Source organism: Chiloscyllium punctatum, chromosome 35 (genome assembly GCF_047496795.1).
Source record: "Chiloscyllium punctatum isolate Juve2018m chromosome 35, sChiPun1.3, whole genome shotgun sequence".
Classification (NCBI taxonomy): Eukaryota; Metazoa; Chordata; class Chondrichthyes; order Orectolobiformes; family Hemiscylliidae; genus Chiloscyllium; species Chiloscyllium punctatum.
Genome location: NC_092773.1, coordinates 14,363,748 through 14,379,839, shown reverse-complemented (window position 1 = coordinate 14,379,839; position 16,092 = coordinate 14,363,748). Strand labels below are relative to the sequence as shown.

General features: G+C 40.9%; 1 protein-coding gene across 6 annotated transcripts in view; it reads right to left on the bottom strand.

Annotated features, from left to right (window-relative positions):
- The window catches only part of LOC140459661 (transcription factor COE2), a 265,010-nt gene that overhangs the window by 64,887 nt on the left and 184,031 nt on the right, over positions 1-16,092 (bottom strand). For all 6 annotated transcript variants that reach the window (XM_072554002.1, XM_072554001.1, XM_072553998.1 and 3 more), the window contains one exon: positions 11,206-11,323. In XM_072554002.1, coding sequence (XP_072410103.1) covers positions 11,206-11,323 — 118 coding nt within the window. The remainder of the gene's footprint in view (positions 1-11,205; positions 11,324-16,092) is intronic.

The following is a 16,092-nucleotide window of genomic DNA, read 5'->3' as shown; positions in this document are numbered from 1 at the left end:
ACATTTTCAAACATTTCTCTCAGATTAATTATCTTCACTGGTTAGTTTTCTAATGTCATATAAAGCACAGCAATCAGAAAGAGAAGCAAGGACTAATGTGCATAAAAGTTTTTGTCCAAGGAAGACTGAATATCTGCTTATTTTCCAACAGTGAGATTGACAGTCTAATGTGACATGGGATATTAAGCATTCCTTTTTTAATTGCAATGGAAAAGAGTAAAAGTAGGCAATGCTCAGTTTTCAGGAATGGTGGTTAATCGATGAGAAATGCAAGTGCTGGAGGCATGAGATTGATTTTCTCCAGAAAATTTTAATTCCTGACACTTCAGGAATTTAAGCATTACCAGGACACAGTGAAAGGAAATAAAATCTGGAGGGAAACATTGCAGATCCCTCAAACACCTTGTTAGATTGTTTCTCTCGACATTGCGAGAAATTCAGGGTGGAGCCTGTTACCTTCATGTGACCTCCCCGCCTAATTTACTTTCTTGTATTCCTCCTGGGTGATCAAGGGGCCCACAGATGACTAATTGAATATTTTTCAAGGTCAATAGATTATTTTATGCAGGGGGCTATTGGGGTTAGTTGGGAATATGGAAATTGAAACACAAACAGATCAATCATGATCTTATTGATTGGAATGCGTGCTAGAAGGGCTGAATGGCCAACTTCTGCTCCTAATTTGTATACTTTTTGAACTAGTTTGCCGGAAGCATATGTAGGTAAACCAGGATGAGCAGATTTCCTTCTATATTGGACATGAATAAACCAGGTTGGTTTTTCCGATAATCAGTGATAATTTCATGGCACCATGACTGAGAAGGGTTTTCAATTTCCCATTTCCAATCTGAATTAATATGAGCAGGTATTTTCATGGCTCCCAGTGACCTTGCCATTCCCCCAATTGCTCTCTTGTTTAACTGAGCTACAAATTCTCTTCAAATTAAAAGGTTAGCATTTTGAATGCTGACAGTCCATTTGAAATACTGATAGGTGACCAGCTACACCCATCACATTTCCCATATTGATTGTCTACCAGTAAAATAGGGTGTGTTAGTGCAAAGATACAAATTCACATCTCACCCCAGCAGCTTGCATATTGAATTCAGTTGATTAGATAAATCTGGAATAATAAGTAAGAGTCTGTCATCTTTCCTCTAAAATTACCAGATTTTTGTGAGAAATGAAAACAGAAAATGCAGAAGAAATTCGGTAGGTCTAGCAAGATCCTTGAAGAGAAAAACAGAGATAACATTGCAAACTTGATATGATTCTTCTTCTTCTATGTATTTGGAGTCATAGAGTTATAGAGCTCTTCAGCACGGAAATAGATCCTTTGGTCCAACTTATCCATGCCAACCAGAAATCCTAAATTAATCCAGTCCCATTTGCCCACATTTGGCCTACATCGCACTAAACCCTTCCCATTCATATACCCATCCAGATGCCTTTTAACTGTTGTAATTGTCCCAGCCTTCACCACTTCCTCTGGCAGCTCATTCCATACACGTACTACACACTGTATGAAACAGCTGCCCCTTGGGCCCCTTTTAAATCTTTCCCGTCTCACCTTAAACCTTTGTCCTCTAGTTTTGCACTCCCCTACCATGGGGGAAGACCTTGACTATTCATCCTATCCATGCCCCTCATGATTTTATAAACCTCTGTAAGGTCACCCCTCAGCCTCTGACACTCTGGGAAGAAAAGTCCCAGCCTATTCAGCCTCTGCATATTGCTCAAACTCTCCAACCCTGGCAACAACCTTGTAAATCTTATTTGAACCCTTTCAAGTTTTACAACATCCTTCCTCTAGCAGGGAGGCGAGAATTGCACTCAGTTTTCCAAAAGTGGCCGAACCAATATCCTGCACAGCTGCAACATGACCTCCCAGCTCTTGTATGCAATACATTGATAAAGGCAAACATACCAAATACGTTCTTTGCTATCCTGTTGATCTTGGACCCCACTTGCATGGAACTATGAACCTGCACTCCAAGGTCTCTTTGTTCAGCAATACTCTCCAGGACCTTACCATTAATTCTATGAGTCCTGACCTGATTTGCCTTTCCAAAATGCAGCACTTCACATTTATCTGAATTAAACCCCATCTTCCACTTTTTGACTCATTGGCCCATTGTACACTGAGGTCATCTATTTTGCTGTTTACTAAACTTCCAATTTTGGTGTCAGCTGCAAACTTACACATCTTAATCATTACGAATAGCTGTGGACCCAGCACTGATCCTTGTGGCACACCACTGGTCACAGGCCTCCAGTCTGAAAAGCAACCCTTCACCACCACACTCTGTCTTTGACCTTTGAGCCAGTTCTGTATCCCAATGGCTAGTTCTCCCTGTATTCCATGTGATCAAACCTTGCTAACCAGTCTACCATATGGCACCTCATCAAATGCTTTATTGAAGTCAATAGATCATGCTTCTTATTTTTATTTCAGATCACCAGTATCCACAGTATTTTCCTTCTATTTGGGATTTTTGTAAGAACCCAATTGGTTCCACAATGTCCTACGGGGAAGGAAACCTGCTGGCCTCACCGGTTTACCTGTTTATCACTGCGATAGTACCATAAACAATATGGTTGGCTCTTAAGTACAGCAATCTGTGAAACTGCAAGCCATGAAATGGGCTTAGCAATATCTTATTAAAGAAAATTAGGAATAATATTAGGTGCTGTTCTTGCTATCGATGCCCATATTCATAAACTCTAACTTTCTCTCTCATTCCTTACCCTCTCTTTCTCTGTGAATCACAAACCAAGACTGCAAGAAGTACAATATACTAACTTTATTTTTGAAATCTTAAATGTGTTACTGGTTAATTCCGATATGTAATCCTTCAAGCTTTTCTGATACTCATGTTGAAGTTATCAATTAAGTAACACTGGGAATGAAGCTTGAAGTATCAAGAGGAAAGCTGAAAACAGAACCTTTTGTTCATACAGTGAATATTAGACCCTTTATAAGGAAACTCTTTTCACCCATCAGTCTTTTCTACTTCTCAGCAGATGCAATGGTGTTATCTTCAGACATTTGAGTGAGCATCAACTAGGGGAGGAGCACACCTTAATAAGTATATGCAAGATGTTTTTGTTTAAAGTTCTGAAAATGTGTTGCTGGAAAGGCGCAGCAGGTCAGGCAGCATCCAAAGAGCAGGAGAATCGACGTTTCGGGCATGAGCCCTTCTTCAGGAATGAGGAAAGTGTATCCAGCAGGCTAAGATAAAAGGCAAGTACCTCCTCCCTACCTTTTATCTTAGCCTGCTGGACACACTTTCCTCATTCCTGAAGAAGGGCTCATGCCCGAAACGTCGATTCTCCTGCTCCTTGGATGCTGCCTGACCTGCTGCGCCTTTCCAGCAACACATTTTCAGCTCTGATCTCCAGCATCTGCAGTCCTCACTTTCCCCTTGTTTAAAGTTCCCCTCTTTAACATTGTTTCACTTTAACATTGATAACTTAATGGCCTGCCATCTTGTTCAAATTGTGCAATTTGTTTAAATATTGTTTCCTGCTCCACCCAATTGATGTCTCACCCCTGACTTCCAAGTTATGCTTTTTCTCCTCCCTAATGTCCAACTTCCATCCTATCCCCATTCCTCACCTGCTGGTTGAGACCTCTTTCCACACCTGACCTTGAACTTTGTCTCTTCCTCTCCTGACCTTTATGTTGTGGCCTCTTCCCTCTCCCTGATTCATCCATCTGAGTTTCCCTCTTCTAAACTTGAATTTCAGTTCAAGATCCAATCCAAAGCTGGAGCTCCAGTGTCATGGAAGTGCGAGTCACAATGGATGAGAAGTGTTTGATCTTCTATTCCATGTTTGTTTTAAAAAAAAATGTCCATTATGGTCCCAAGAGAACTCTTGCTCCCAGCAAGGATTCACGAGAGGGATAATGAGTGGAAGCACCAGAAAAGAAGATTTACAATAGCTTTAACACTTCTGACCATGAGGACTCACATATCTGTGACATCGTAGCTCTGGCTTAGAACTGAACCTCGATCTGTTGGGCTTGGGTTGGACACTGCGACTGGAAGGTTGGGAAGTGATGAAGAGGTCACAAATCAGAGTTGAAGAATTAGAAAGAGGCTGCAACTTGAAAGTCAGTGAGTGGTTGGTGAGAAGGACGTAATTTTCTCTTTGGTGAGGGGATGTGGGCGTCACTGGATGGACCAACATCTGTTTCCCTAATTGTTTAAAGTCGACCACATTGCTGTGGTTCTAAAGTCATAAGGAGGTTAGACTAAGTTGGGATGGCAGAACTTGCAACATGGGTTGGTACCTGGGATTTCGATGTTGTGACCATTTCGGAGACATGGGTAGAGCAAGGTCAGGAATGATTGTTGCATGTTCCATGACTTAAATGTTTCATTGAGAACAGAGAATTTGGTAAAAGAGAGAGTGATGTGGCTTTGTTCGTAAAGGACAGTATTACAGTAGCAGAAAGGATGTTTGAGGACTCGTTGACTGAGGTAGTATGGGTTGAGGTTAGAAACAGGAAAGGAGAGGTCACCCTGTTGGGAGTGTATAGGCCTCCAAATAGTTCCAGAGATACACAGGAAAGGACAGCAAAGATGATTCTCAATTGGAGCAAGAGTGACAGGGTAGTTGTTAAGGAGGCCTTTAACTTTCCAAATATTGATTGAGAATACGATAGTTCAAGTATTTTAGATGGGTCAGGTTTTGTCCAATGTATGCAGGAGGGTTTCTTGACACAGTATATAGACAGGCCAACAAGGCCAACATTAAATTTGGTACTGGGTAATGAACATGGCCATGTGTTAGATTTGGAGGTAGGTGAGCACTTCAGTGATAGTGATCGCAATTCAGTTATGTTTACTTTAGTGATGGAAAGGGATAGGTATATATCTCAGGGCAAGAGTTATAGCTGGGGGAAAGGCAATTACGATGCAATTAGGCAAGATTTAGGATGCATAGGACAGGGTCGGAAAATGCAGGGGCTGAGCACAACTGAAATGTGGAGCTTATTCAAGGAACAGCTGCTGCGGGACTTGATAGGTATGTTTCTGTCAGGTAGGGAGGAAGTTGTCGAGCACGGGAGCCGTGTTTACGAAGGAAGCTGAATCTCTTGTCAAAAGGAAAAAGAAGGTTTATGTTAGAATGAGATGTGAAAGCTCAGTTAGGGCACTTGAGAGTTACATGTTAGCCACGAAAGACCTAAGAGAGAGCTAAGAAGATCCATGAGGAAAAATGAGAAGTCATTGGTGAATAGGATCAAGGAAAACCCGAAGGATTTTTATGGATATATCAGGAATAAAAGAATGACGAGAGTAATATTAGGGCCAGCCAACTAGATGAGATTGATGTCCACCGCAAGGAGGTGTTAGCAATTCTGGAAAATTTACAAACAGATCTGGTCACCCTCAGAACTTCTCAGGAAGGGTCACCAGACCCGAAACGTTAACTTTGATTTCTCTTAATAGATGCTGCCAAACCTGATGAGCTTTTCCAGCAACTTCTGTTTTGATTACAGTTTAAATGTCAGTTCCAATGTTTTATTTACTGTTGTGATTTTCAGGAGGGCAACCACAATCTTAAGTGAAGAAGTAGTGGAGATGAACTTTGGGTGAATCTAAGGAAGCATATGAGAAAAAAAGCAAGGAGATAGTTAAGCTGATACGAGTTAAATGAGTAATGATGGGAGGAGGATTCAGAGGACCATTGTCACCACAGAACGGCTGCATCAAGTGGCCTGCTTCTGAACACTCTGTGTAAAGATTTGTGAAATGAAGCTGTTGGCAAATCTGTAATGGACTGGGATACATATCCATGCTGCAGTAGAAAGGCAAAAACTTTGTAAATGCACTTTCTGGTTGAAGAATCAGCATTGCAAAGCAGTTAGCATTGTAGCTGTGATCAATCTAATGCATCTTTGACAAAGGTAAAATTGGACATTGCTGAGGATTGTATATTGCCTGATCTATTTCACATCCAAGCCCAGGAGCCTTGAGGTAAGTTGTAGCCCAACTGAAATCAGTATATTTAGCATTGGTCAATGATCCTATTGCTTGGGGCTCAAGTAATCAAAAGACAGAGGGAGGGTGCGGAAATGGGAACTAAGTTGGATGATCAGTCATGATCATATTGAATGGAGGAGCAGGCTCAAAGGGCCAAATGGTCTATTCCTGCTCCACTTTCCATGTTTTTCAACAATCTGGATGCTCTTCCAGTCACCACAACAACCTGTGCAACTCCTTAAAAACTTGACTTTGCCTCCAATTAAGCTCGGAATTTGAGTAAACCTTCTGGGTCCTAATACTGCAAAATTTGCACGACAGTATTAAGACTTTGATTGTTTTTGATTCAGCTGGAGTGGTGAAAGTTTCTCAAGTTCTTTCAGGGTATCCTATTAGTTTGGCCTACACAGCATGATGACAGCAATTCATTCAAAACACAGTTTAAGTTAACTTTTTTTTTCACAGTTCTGTGTGGTCTTGCATAATCATGCTGTGGATTTGCTGTGCGAAAAGCTTGCTGAAAATTATCATCTTACCAAGATTTTACAGACTCATGCTGCCTCAAAGTAGCTTCCTGTAAGCTTTCAGTGAACTCTGCCTGTTCACTTTGACTCATCTTGTGAGCTGATTTTGAAGTTTGTGAACTTGAAATGTTGTGTAAAAGATTGCAAGACAGGCAGACTTTGCATAATGGAAGTTCAGGATTTATGTGTCCCACTCTATTGTTGGGTTTGGTTCAATTCACTAATATTTCAAATTCCAAGTGATAATTTTATGTGTTTGTATCTGACATTGACTGGGAGCAAGGTTGTTTGATCCCAAAGTGCATCATCCATGAATATGATTTTTCCACTTGTTTCTCTGCAGCACTGTCATTAAAACTATGGGAAAACTAGGCATTTTTTTGTGAAATTGTTAAATGTGTTTGAAACAATTTTAATTCCATGCTAAGATGCAAGGGCTCGACACTCCTCATGCCTACTCTCCTAACATCAGTCATTTTCTTTTCTCATCACTCACTTTGGCCAGCGAAAACAACTTTGGCAGCCAAACTCTGGCCCTATCTGAGTTCTGCTAATAGATCATAAAATGAACATGGAAAAGACGTCACTCAAGTTAGATTGCGGTCCTGTAAAACACTTGAAGTGAAATGACTTGAAGTGAAACATTATTGTAACAGCAATTAGTGTTGAAGCCAGAGTTCATTTGCTGAGGACAATTTTTGCAAAAAAGTCAACATGAAGCTTGAAATGCTGTGCCATACATCTTAAGCATGGCATTCCCAGCTGAAACCATTTGTAAAGCAAAACAAGGAAAGTATCAGTATAGAAAGCAGGTTTCTAGTTTGCAGAGAAGTCTTTCAAAAAATTTACAGTCTCGTACAGGTACAGTGCAAGTTCCTCAACTTTTGTACCAGTACAGCTGAAATACTCCAGAGATTTTTTTTTTTAAAATTGAGCCTGGATACAAACAACAGAGGATTTAAAAAAAACAAAAGAACAGCAAAGATGAGAAACAAAATTTACTTCAGGACCTGAGCAGAGGACTGTTTTCAAAAATGATCTATGACTGCAGAGCACAGAAATAATGGCACCAACTTGAGCAGCACAGTCAGGAGGCCTTGCTGATGATGTGTTGGCACGACTTATGTGAGATAGGAGAGGTGCAATAACTCAAGACCCAGCCAGAAAATAAATGGCTGTTAAACAGAGAAAGCCACTTTGAATGAGGAGAGAGGATACAAAATGGATATGGAACTTTAAAGCAAAAAGTCATCGAAAGGGGAGGCATAATTGCCAACTCCTTGCATTAATATAACATGAAGCTACTCAAATGCCAGCTTTGAGGGTGATGAAAGAGGTAATCATGTCTATCAGCCATTATATTATGAATGTTAAGAGATAAATATGCTCATATGGTCCGTAGATTAATGAGCATGTATTTCAGAAGAGGTAGGTATGCTTCTTTGCGCACTTCTCACTCACATCCTGTTAAAATAGTTAGTCACCACTGCAGCCATAGCCAGACAAGCATTTCCTGAAGTTCAGCTGTACCTACTTAATATAGTATCACAAGGAAATCTGGATGCACATTTCCATTTGGAGTTGAGCATATCATGTAGGGGAGGATCACATTCTGTCTTCAACTTCACAATTTCTCACCCTGTCAGAAGCTATATGGTTTCAAGGCCACATCCAAGCTCAATACATCACCTCTAGCTTCGTGCTGACAGGGTCAGAGGAGAGCATGAAGGGTTCTGGCAATATGCCAAATATTCAAGCTGTGGCTGAGCAGCAAGTCAATCACTTTCAATCAGTCAAGGAAGAAAAAAATGGAATGTTTGCATGCTGTAATTCCCTCAATTTTGTTCACAACACCATGGTCACTGACAGGAAATTAACAGCATGCAAATTCTTTGCTGATTTAATCATATTTTGCGGTACAGCATTGGTGTTTTAACAATTTAACCCATTGCAGCACATGAATATTGCGTTGCACAACTTACATTTGGACAATGAAAAATTTCAACTACTCTGTACAAGTATTTTTGAGATTTCCAGAGTACAGTCAAATTTCTGAGTATTTGAACAATTGAGAGACTTTCTGATTCCAGAGTATTATAATTCTTTGGAAATTTTCGAAACCTTAAAAACATTGTTAAAGTTAACATATCACTGCAGAACCTTTAGTGAACTGGACTCTCTCTCTCGAGGCATCACTAAAATTTCCATGATGTGGCAGGACGTTTGGGAGCTAGAACCTTTAGAGACATCACTAATGTTTGCGTAATACGTCAAACCTAAGCACAGCTCATTAGCAGTTCACGCTTGCATTAATTCTGAATGCAGTGTTTTCCATGTGTATCTATAATTTGATTGTTCATTCAAACATTACAAATTGCAGAAGACTCTATTAAAAAAAAAGAACGTAAACAACAATTCCTATTCTCTGTTGGGAGGATATTTTGAAGCTTGGAAGACAAAAGCTGATGTATATGGGAGCTTTTCCTGCTTTAGTCACCATTTGGAGGGATACATTTCATGTACTTGAACAATTTGTGCAGATTGTTTGCCACGAATGCCAAACGAGAATACAATCTATTATGTTCTTCAAGACTACTCTGCTCAACCTTCTTATTTTTAGCTCTATTTTTCTTTTCTTCAAATATGTTGTGATCAAAGTAGGTGATGTTAATACTAGGAAAGGGTCACTTCTATTTGAAGCATCTAATTAAGCATACTCTTAAGTTAATTAAGCACAGAGTAAAATCTTTATGGCCACCCGACAGTGCTCAATTTCAACCTCGGAAAAAGTCTCTCTGTTTCATTTATGAGATCCTTGTCCATTTTCTACCTGGCTGGAAATTGCCATTGTTTCCGATGAACTGCAGTTCATATTCACCTGATGACCATACCTTTGAGAGTTGGAATGAAACTGTTTTGAATTAATTTCACAGGTTTCTTCCTGCCATCAGACTGCTGTTTACTCCAGTCGTCTGGGTAGCAGAGGTGAATCACTATCTCCCTGCAGCACCCAATCATATTAATCCTGATTTAACTAAATCTTGCATGCATCCTGATACAGGTGAGATCATTTGCTTGTGCGTGATTATACATCTTTTGGAAAAAAGTTTTGAATATTGACCTCAATTCTGGATTACAAACAAATGTGTTTATGATATATTTCAGGTTTTCTTTACGATAAGAAGAAAATTATTTCTTCTTTGAATAAAAGATGTTTGTGCTAGGTGTGGTTATTTTTCCATTGTTTAAGTTGAGCTCTCCCACTTGAACGGAAACAACCACCTGTACCCTGACAATGCGCTCAGAGACCAACCTGAGATCAGCACATCTTTAACGTTTCACTGAGATATTTCCATACCAATACTCCCTTGTGGTCTCTCTGACTGAGTATTACTGCTTTTGATGCCAACTTTTCAGATCATGGACATCTGCCTGCTATAAAGGCTTGGTTAATCACTTTAAAAACTTGCCAAACTTTTAAAATTAGGCGAGGACAATATTATATCAATGAGGCCTTTAATACTTTTCCATAATGTCATCAGTCTTGGCCAAAATTTAAATCTTTTTGCCCAATGTTTCAACATACTGTCCTATCCAGTTGCACATAACTAACATGAAGTATTCGTGAAATTGAGAAATTGAAGTAAGACAGAGGAATTACTTTTCCTAAGTGGTAACAATTGTCACTACTCAGCGATTGATGTGTTGTTGAGGATGTTAGGCGAAAGAAAGACTTCATCACCCTGTTCAGGTGGACGAAAAAGACCTGTTTTCTGAAACTTGGCTAACTTGCATATCTCACTCTTCACTACAAAAACGCATGATCTCATTGCCACTTGTTGGACCTGACTGAGCTTGAACTGATTTCTGTGTTTAACTAATTGTCTGAAGTGCTGATGTTAAGTGCCACCAAAATGCAATATCATTCTGTTCTTGAAGTATACAGCTTTTACAATGTATCTAACTTAAACCTACTCTTTTTTTCTGAAACATCTTAAGAACGTCAGTTTTATCATTTCAAACAATTTCCAGACAATCATTGCTCTGTCAATCTGTAAATCACTGTTCACTACAATCTGTTCTGTAAATTCTGAACAAATTGATGAATCAGTTTACATTTATTTGTACCTGACATCAGTTAACTAAAGCTCTGCTTCCAAAACTATCTTGCAGTTCTCTGTTTATGGGCATTGGGATTTCCTTTGAATTTCTATGTAAAAGTACAAATTGAATTGAAGTTTACGTGTGTGTCAACTTACTGTTTGACTGTGAAAGCCATTATCCCAATCGATGTCACAGCAACGCGATTACAGCATGGACACAATGCACATGTCTGTGCACCTGACTTTTTGCACAGTGAAATTCTGATGGTGAAGCCAATTACTAAAATAGAAATTGGACACTTGACCATCAGAGGAGAAAGAAAACACTTTGAACATTGAATCGTTCTGTTTGAATAAGGAACTGTCATGTGTAAGTTGAATAATTCGCCCTTTGCCTTTTTCTTGTGCACAGCAATAAATGAAAAAGGAACAGTATTGAATCTAGTTCATATTTCCGAAGGTCAGGTGGGCTATAAATTGAGGGCAAGAGTCACAGAACAAGTGGGACAGGGCTCAGTGCGCATTGTTATTTCTCACCAAATCATGTGCATAAGTAGTATTCATACCTTAACAAAAAGGACATACCTTCTGTGGGGTCGAGGCGACGGGCTCTGCGTCCATGCTTGGAGTTGTTGTGCACAAACATGTTATCAGACACAGCCAGCACATGACCATCAACGTTAATTGTTGTTGATAAAACAACCTGTGAAGTAAGGTGCAAGGAAATGTCACATTTTGGCTTTGTAGCTTTTCATAATTGATGACCTCCATACATACTTTTGTCGATCAAATGACCAAGAAGCCACTCACACCAGAAAGGTACAGAGTATCATTTATAGTCAGGAATGAATGAGCTAATTTTAGTTAGGGCAACTCTAAGTCTGAGTTTTAATGTTTTTCATCTTCGCTTGTACAAAAGAAATGAAAAAATCAGTTAGTTTTTAATTTAGATTTACCACTCAGGGGAGGTTATTGAAGTTACTACAAGTTGGTCGACTAGGATGTTAATATATTTTTGAAGAGAAGTAGATTTAAGAGCTTCGGCCAAATTGGGTTGCCTTTGTTCACTTTTGAAAATGTAGTTGGTTTGTTAAAGACGTGTCATAATAGAAGCTCACATCATTGTGAAGTATCAAGGGAGTATCATATTATCAGACATCTTATAAGACTTTAAATTAAAGCCTAATTAGGAGCCTAAGATGAATGTTGAAAATCTCCTGATGCTCTTCTAAAAAAAGAAAACGTTTTGTGATCTGGTCAATAAAGAAGCAAAGTATTTCAGATCCCCACCAACTGAAATAAAAACAGAAAGTGCTGGAGAAACTCAGCAGGTCTAGCAGCATCTGTGGACAGAGAAAAACAAAGTGAGAAGCAAATCTGTCAGGTGATCTCAGATATCTGCAAGAAAAACAGGGTTGTAATGGTAGGGGATTTTAACTTTCCAAACACAGACTGGGACTGTCGTAGTGTTAAGGGCTTGGCTAGAGAGGAATTTCTTCAGTGTGTACAAGAAAATGTTCTTATTCAGTATCTGGATGTACCTACTAGAGGAAGAGCAATACTTGACCTATTGGGAAATTGGGCAGGTCAAGTGACTGAGCTATCAGTGGGGGAGTACTTTGGGACAAGTGATCTTAATTCTATTCATTTTAAAATAGATTGGGAAAATGATAGAACTGATCCAAAAGTTCAAGTTCTTAACTGGAGTAACGGCAATATTGATGGTATGAGTCAGGGACTTTCAAAAGTTGATTGGGGGAGGCTATTTGCAGGTAAAGGGATGGTTGTGAATTGGGAAGCCTTTAGGAATGAGTTAACGCGAGTTCGGAGACAGTATATTCCTGTTAGTGCGAAGGGAAAGGCTGGTAGGTGTAGAGGATGCTGGATTACTAGCTACTAGAATAAGAAGGGAGTATTTATGACAGGTGGGATGGAGTGAATCCTGAGAAAAGTATAAGAGCAGTCGGATTATACTGAGAGTCATAGAGATGTACAGCACAGAAACAGATACTTCGGTCTAACTTGTCCACACCAACCAGATATCCTCACCTTTTCTAGTCCCATTTGCCAGCAATTGGCTGATGTCCCTCTAAACCCTTCCTACACATATACCCATCCAGGTGCCTTTTAAATGTTGTAATTGTACTAGCCTCCACCACTTCCTCTGGCAGCTCATCCCACACACGCACCACCCTCTGCATGAAAATGTTGCCCCTTAGGTCCCTTTTAAATCTTTCCCCTCTCACCCTAAACCTATGCCCTCTAGTTCTGGACTCCCCCAACCCAGGGAAAATACCTTGTTTATTTACCTTATCCAAAAGGGAAATCAGGAAGGCAAAAAGGGGACATGAGATAGCTTTGGCAAATAGACTTAAGGAAAATAATATAAGTACATTTAGGACCTCTTAAAGATCAATGTGTCTGTCTGTGTGTGGAACCACTGGAGATCGGTGAGATACTAAACAAGTGTTTTGCGTGAGTATTTAGAGAAGGAAGTGGAAGCGAGAGAACTTGGGGAAATAAATTAGATTAGATTACTTACAGTGTGGAAACAGGCCCTTCGGCCCAACAAATCTACACCGCCCCGCCGAAGCGCAACCCACCCATACCCCTACATTTACCCCTTACCTAACACTACGGGCAATTTAGCATGGCCAATTCACCTGACCTGCACATCTTTGGACTGTGGGAGGAAACCGGAGCAACCGGAGGAAACCCACACAGACACGGGGAGAATGTGCAAACTCCACACAGTCGGTCGCCTGAGGCGGGAATTGAACCCGGGTCTCTGGCGCTGTGAGGCAGCAATGCTAACCACTGTGCCACCGTGCCGGCTTGAAAACAAATAGCAATATCTTGCAAACAGGACTCCTGGATGGTATTTTGCTACTGGGTGCCAGGGTCAGGGATGCCTCAGATCGAATCTGCAGGATTCGTAAGGGGGAGGGAAAACATCCAGAAGGTGTGGTATACATCGGTACCAATGACATAGCAAGGTAAAGGGTTGAGGACCTGAAAAGAGAATATAGGGAGTTAGATTGGAAGCTGAAAGGCTGGACAAACAGAGTCATAATCTCAGGATTGCTACCGGTGCCACAGGCTAGTAAGGCTAGGAATAGAGAGCGAATGCAGATGAACACGCGGCTGCAGGGCTGGTGTTGGAGGGAGGGATTCAGCTAGTGAATCATTGGGATATCTTCTGTGGAAGATAGGACCTGTACAAGAACGATGGGTTGCACCCAAACTGGAGGGGCACCAATATCCTGGGCGGGAAGTTTGCTGGAGCTCCCCACGAAGGTTTAAAGAGTTTGGCAGGGGGTGGGAATGAGAGCTATGGATCTGAGGATGGAGTAGCAAGTGAACAGACAGATATGGCATGCAGAGAATCTTGACAAGGGATAGGCACTTGATAGGGCCACAGTGCAGTCAGTGTGATGCGTTGAAGTGTGTTCATTTTAAGCAAGAAACATCAGGGATAAGGGAATGGATCAGTACTTGGAATTATGATGGTTTGGCCATTATGGAGACTTGAACATCACAGTAGCAGGAATAGTTGTTAGATATACTGGGGTTTAGATGTTTCAAAAGGAATCGGGATGGAGGTAAAAGAGGTGGGGGAGTGGCATTGTTAATCAGGGATTGCACCATCGCTACAGAAAGGAAGGTCGGCGAGGAGGGTTTGTCGACTGAGTTAGTATGTTGGAAGTCAGAAACAGGAAAGGAACAGTCACTTTATTGGGAGTTTTCTATGGACCCCCCAGTAGCAACAGAGACACAGAGGAGCAAATTGGGAGGCAGATTTTGGCAAGGTGCAGAAGAAACAGGGTTGTTACCATGGGTGACTTTAATTTTCCGAATATTGATTGGAACCTCCTTAGTTCAAACAGTTTGGATGAAGCAGTTTTGTCAGGTGTGTCCAGAAAGGGTTCCTGACTCAATGTGTTGATAGGCTGACTCTGGGGAGGCCATTTTGATTCTGGTGCTTGGCAATGAACCAAGACAGGTGTTAGACCTCTCGATGGGAGAGCATTTCGGTGATAGTGACCTTTACTATACTCATGGAGAGAGGTAGGAAAATTATTTAATTGGGGGAATGGGAATTACAATGCTATTAGGCAGGAACTGTGGAGCATAAATTAACAACAGATATTCCCAGGGAAATGCATGACAGAAATGTGGAGATTGTTGAGGGAGCATTTGCTGATCATGCTGGACAGGTTTGTCCCACTGAGGCAAGGAAAGGATGGTAGAGTGAAGGAACCTTGGATGACAAGGGATGTGGAACATCTAGTCAAGAGGAAGAAGGAAGCTTACTTAAGATTGAGGAGACAAGGATCAGACAGGGCTCTAGAGGGTTACAAGGGAGCCAGGAAGGAATTGAAGAATGGACTGAGGATAGCTAGAATTGGGCATTAAAAAGCTTTAGCAGGAAGGATTAAGGAAAGTTCTAAGGTATTCTACACTTCGGTGAGGAACAAAAGGATGGCCAGAGTGAGGGTTGGGCTGACAGAGATAGTGGAGGGAACTTGTGGCTGGCGTTGGAGGGGGTATGGAAGGTCCTTAATGAATACTTTGCTTCAGTATTCACTGTTGAGAGGAACTTTGACATTTGTGAGGACAGCGTGAAACAGGCTGATATGCTTGAATAGGTTGATGTTAAGAAGGAGGATGTGCCGAAAACTTTGAGAAACATAAGGATAAATTAGTCCCCTGGGCCAGACAGGATATATCCTAGGTTTCTATAAGAAGCGAGGGAAGAGATTGCTATGCTTTTGGCGATGATCTTTGCCTCCTCACTGTAGTAGTACCAGATGATTGGAAGGTGGCAAATGTTATTCCCTTGTTCAAGAAAGGGAATAGGGAAATTTTGGATATTCCAGACCAGTTGGTCTTATGTCTGTGGTGGGCAAATGATGGAGAGGATTCTGAGAGACAGGATTTATGATTACTTGGAAAACCTTAGTTTGATTAGAGATAGTCAGCATGGCTTTGTGAGGGGTAGGTCATGCCTCACAAGCCTTACTGAAATCTTTGAAGATGTGATAAAACACATTGATGAAAGTCGAGCAGTAGGTGTAGTGGACATGGATTTTGGCAAGGCATTTGATAAGGTTCCCCATGGTAGGCTCGTTCATAAAGTAAGGAGGCATGTGAAAAAAGGAAATTTGGCTGTCTGATACAGAATTGGCTGGACCACAGAAGACAGAGGGTGGTAGTATATGGAAAGTATTCAGCCTGGAGCTTGGTGACCAGTAATCTTCTGCAGGGATCTGTTCTGGGACCTCTGCTGTTTGTGATTTTTGTAAATGACTTGGATGAGGCAGTGGAAGGGTGGGTTAGTAAGTTTGCCGATGACACGAAGTTTGATGGAGTGGAGGGTTGTTGTAGGTTTCAAGGGAATATTGACAGGATAGAGAACTGAGCTGATAAGTAGCAGATGGAGTTCAACCTGGAAACGTGTGGAATGATTCA